Genomic DNA, 3,881 nt, shown 5'->3' with positions numbered 1-3,881 from the left:
TTTATCAATGGGGTCATGCTGTTCACCTTGAGAAGTAAAGTTGTGTTTCGAGAGACATCGCGCTACATCCTGCTGTTTAACCTGCTGCTCGGCGACACGCTGCAGCTGGTCTTCTCCCAGCTGATGTACCTGCTGACCACCGGTGGCATCACCCTCACGTTCCCCCTGTGCGGCGTGCTCCTCATGCTCAGCAATATTGTCAGTTTGATATCGCCTCTGGTGCTAGTGGTAATGGCGCTGGAGAGATACGTGGCTGTGTGCCACCCTCTGAGACACTCCTCCATCGTTACCGTCACGAACACGACAGGGGCCGTGCTCGCCGTGTGGATCTTTTGTTTTCTGAATTCTCTCATTCAGGGGCTTTTATTGATGATGTTTCCTTTCGAACAACTGAAGAGTCTACAAATGACAAAGTTTTGCTTGTACCTCAACATGTTCATAATGCCCGCATTAGAGTATTACTACAACATCTATACATATTTCCTTTTCATCTCGGCAACCCTGAGCATCCTTTTCAGCTATGTCGGCGTTGTGCTGTCTGCAAGATCGGTGGCCACGGACATAAACTCGGCCCATAAAGCTCGCAACACGCTGCTGCTGCATTTGGTGCAGCTGGGCCTCAGCCTCTTGTCAGTGCTTTATAACAACATCTTGTCACTGCTGTCATCCTTGTTGAGCCACCTGGTCTTTATACAACTGCAGACCATATTGTTTGTGTCCTTTTTCCTACTGCCCAGATGTTTGAGTTCGCTTATTTATGGGCTAAGAGACCAGAGCCTCAGAGTTGCGATCATATACCATCTCTTATGCCACCTCAATTTCTCAGTTACTCCTGTTCAAAATGTCACCTGCGCAATGCAGGTATCTGCCCTTCCTCCTGCCTACACCTGAGACACATTCAAACTTTGCACTCCATTGCCTTCAACACAAATATATAGTCATGTGCATTTTATGTTTAATCCCGCATTTATTTGTCAATAGAATACAAACAAACAGGATGTGTATTCACAAGTCCATTGTAATATGTATGCTGCAGAAAACCATCAACGTTTGTCAACATGCTGATTGACTTTTGAAAGAAATGTCTTGGGCCTGCTGGATGGTGGACATGTATTTTAGGCTGCAAAATGAACTGGCTTTAATACTGAATAAAATTTGGTTTTCAAAGTGATTTATCCTCATATTTTTTAAATTGACCAGAATTATGATGGTCAAAAATTGACCAATGAACTGGAATTGGACAAAAATTGTGAACTAATCCAGACAACAATACCATGCAAATTTAAAGTCTCAAAAAACAATGTGTTTTAATACGATAAATGATGGACAAAAACCAGACAGGCACTTGGATCATTAGTCAGCCGAGGCTTACCAGTGCTTCACTACCGTGTTATGCCTGTTACACACACACACACACACACGCACGCAGGCAGACACACACACACACACACACACACACAAAATATGTATATTACACTAGACAGTAGCACCGTGCCAATGTGTTCAATCTCACAAAAAAAAATAATAATAATCTAAGCATTTAGCATTAGCAAAAGGTTGCCAGAGCCAAGGCTTACCAGGGGGAGCTTCATGGACTGTTATGCCAATCACATGTGGCAAAAAAAAAAAAAAAAACAACACACACACACACACACACACACATAACTTTAAGTCATTACTGAAACAAATTTAGAACTATTAAAACATACATTATTTGTGCGCTAATAAATTTAAATTGTATTTTTGGAAACATTTCTATCAGTTTAGACTTCAACGAAGCTTATGTCTAAAGGTAGAAATTGAGTTTGCCAAAGTTAATATGACTTTTAAGTTTTATTATTATTCACATTTCCCACAATAGTCGTGTCACTTTACTCTCACACATGACTGCTTCGTAGCCTACGAATCGTAGGTATGGGATGAGATTTTATACTCCTTGATCTAACGGGATTAGAATGCCACAAGACTTCTTCTGTGCACAGCATGAGAGGAAATTTCTTTTGGCGGAACAGTGATCCCCCCTACTTCGCGCTTAATAGGGGGTGTCAAGTCTGAAACACGCGAAGGGTATCAGTTCCTAGATTTCTATGTACGTCCCAATATAACCGCAGTAACCATAAACAATCCTTTTTTTTGGTATTTTTTGCATATTTTATTTCCTTTCTCCTATTATTTAACATTACATTATCCTTATTAACATTATTGATTATTCATTAAATAACTAATATTACTTAGTTTGTTGAGAACTTGTTCTCAGGACTGGTTATTTGCACCAAGACTCAGGTGAATGAGTAGGCAAGTCATCACGTTGAACTTCACATTTATTTTGGCTCATGTATGGTGTATCATGTAGTATCTGTTGAATAATAAATCAACAACAATGTTAAAGTCAGTCAATTAACATACAAACACTTGACGGACTTTAATCTATGAATTTACTGTATTTTTAGCCGACATTAGCGGGTTAGCAACAACTACTAAGTATAAAGTGCAACCTCTACACAAACAAACACATAAACAGAATAAACACTCATCGCTTCCTAAAGATAGGCAGTAGCGTGCGTTATCAACATAAATGATAATAAACTATAAATATGAGCTTGGTTGTCATTCACTATGTCACAGTAACGAGCCGAATGACGCACAGAGAAGGTAAAACAGGAAACGGAAAAGTAACGCGACCCGACAAATTAAAAGCATGCATTTCAAAATAAGATAACAAACGTCACAAACTAACGCTTGAAGAATTCTTAACATAGTTATTAACTAATATTACTTAGTTATTTGATGAATACAGTAGTGTATAATGTACTTTTTTGCTTTTTTAATTTTTTTTTCATTTTTGCGCATTTTTTAAATTATTTTTTATTTTGTAATATTTTACATTTTTCCTGGAAAAAACCCGTGAAGTACTGAGACCGCGATATCTGAGACCGCAAAGTAGGAGGGATCACTGTATATAGTTGGGTTTTGAAAGCCATTTGCGGTTCCTATTGATCACATTGTAACAAAGCAGGCTGACTCAAATGTGCCGTTTCAGGCAACAACATAGCTCCTATGGTTCTGAAGTCGCTTCATCGACCAAAGCATATGGGCAGAGATTTGTCCAAAGTCTCTCTAATGTTTAAAAAAAAAAAAAGGCCTTGCTGGCCCTGTGTGATATATATATATATATATATATATATATATATATATATATATATATATATATATATATATATATATATATGTGTGTGTGTGTGTGTGTGCGTGTGTGTGTGTGTGCATCAGTGGTGGGCCCTGACCCAGCAAAGCCTTCTGTGCTGGCCGAAGATAACCTGTCATCATTTCCATAACTGTAATAAACTATAATAATGATAAGAACTACAGTGAAAGTCCATTTTTTTACATTTATTTTTACTAAATATGTATATTATATATTTTTTTTAATTTATAAAATCACTCTCCATATTCTGTTCTTATCATGTCGTATGATATCCATTTGGTTAAGCTCCTTCTAGTGTAGTCTTAAATTGGAGTTTTTAGTCCATTCGAATTCAGCTAACTTGTGTCGCCAGCTGTATGTAATCTGCCTGGAGGCACTGGGGTATTTGCTTCAACAGTTGCGGGCTTCTACGCAAGCGCAGATGGATATGTGAGCGGCCAGTATACTTAATAGACAGCTGTAATAGCCAATCGAGTCATAAGATCGCCATCTAGAGGCCTCACGTTGAACGTGAGGTGAGTGCATGCTCACTACAGGAAGGCGGTGCAATGCTCAACAAGCTAGCTACGCGGTGTTGGCTTTTGCCGATTGCTATAGAGGCGTAGCGTAGCTATTAGTTAACCTGTCTCTACTTGGCCATTTTTCTGACTGGGGTACCAGGGGTGTGAGCTAACTC

The 3,881-nt window shown here is 39.0% G+C and overlaps 1 protein-coding gene across 1 annotated transcript; it reads left to right on the top strand.

The window, feature by feature from the left end:
• On the top strand, positions 1–1,127 carry LOC148427376 (odorant receptor 131-2-like). Its single transcript, XM_088436384.1, has one exon. The coding sequence runs from the start codon at positions 16–18 to the stop codon at positions 889–891; it is 876 nt and encodes a 291-aa protein (XP_088292510.1). The 5' UTR covers positions 1–15; the 3' UTR covers positions 892–1,127.
• Positions 1,128–3,881: the final 2,754 nt, after the last annotated feature.

The sequence above is a fragment of the Hippichthys cyanospilos genome, chromosome 2, assembly GCF_059441005.1.
Source record: "Hippichthys cyanospilos isolate Australia breed blue-spotted pipefish chromosome 2, RoL_Hcya_1.0, whole genome shotgun sequence".
Classification (NCBI taxonomy): domain Eukaryota; kingdom Metazoa; phylum Chordata; class Actinopteri; order Syngnathiformes; family Syngnathidae; genus Hippichthys; species Hippichthys cyanospilos.
The sequence above is the reverse complement of the archived record's forward strand: the minus strand, read 5'-3'. Positions and strand labels throughout refer to the sequence as shown.

Bases quoted from the DNA above. Each gene is read 5' to 3' on its own strand.
- LOC148427376 (XM_088436384.1), top strand. From the start codon at position 16: ATGCTGTTCACCTTGAGAAGTAAAGTTGTGTTTCGAGAGACATCGCGC.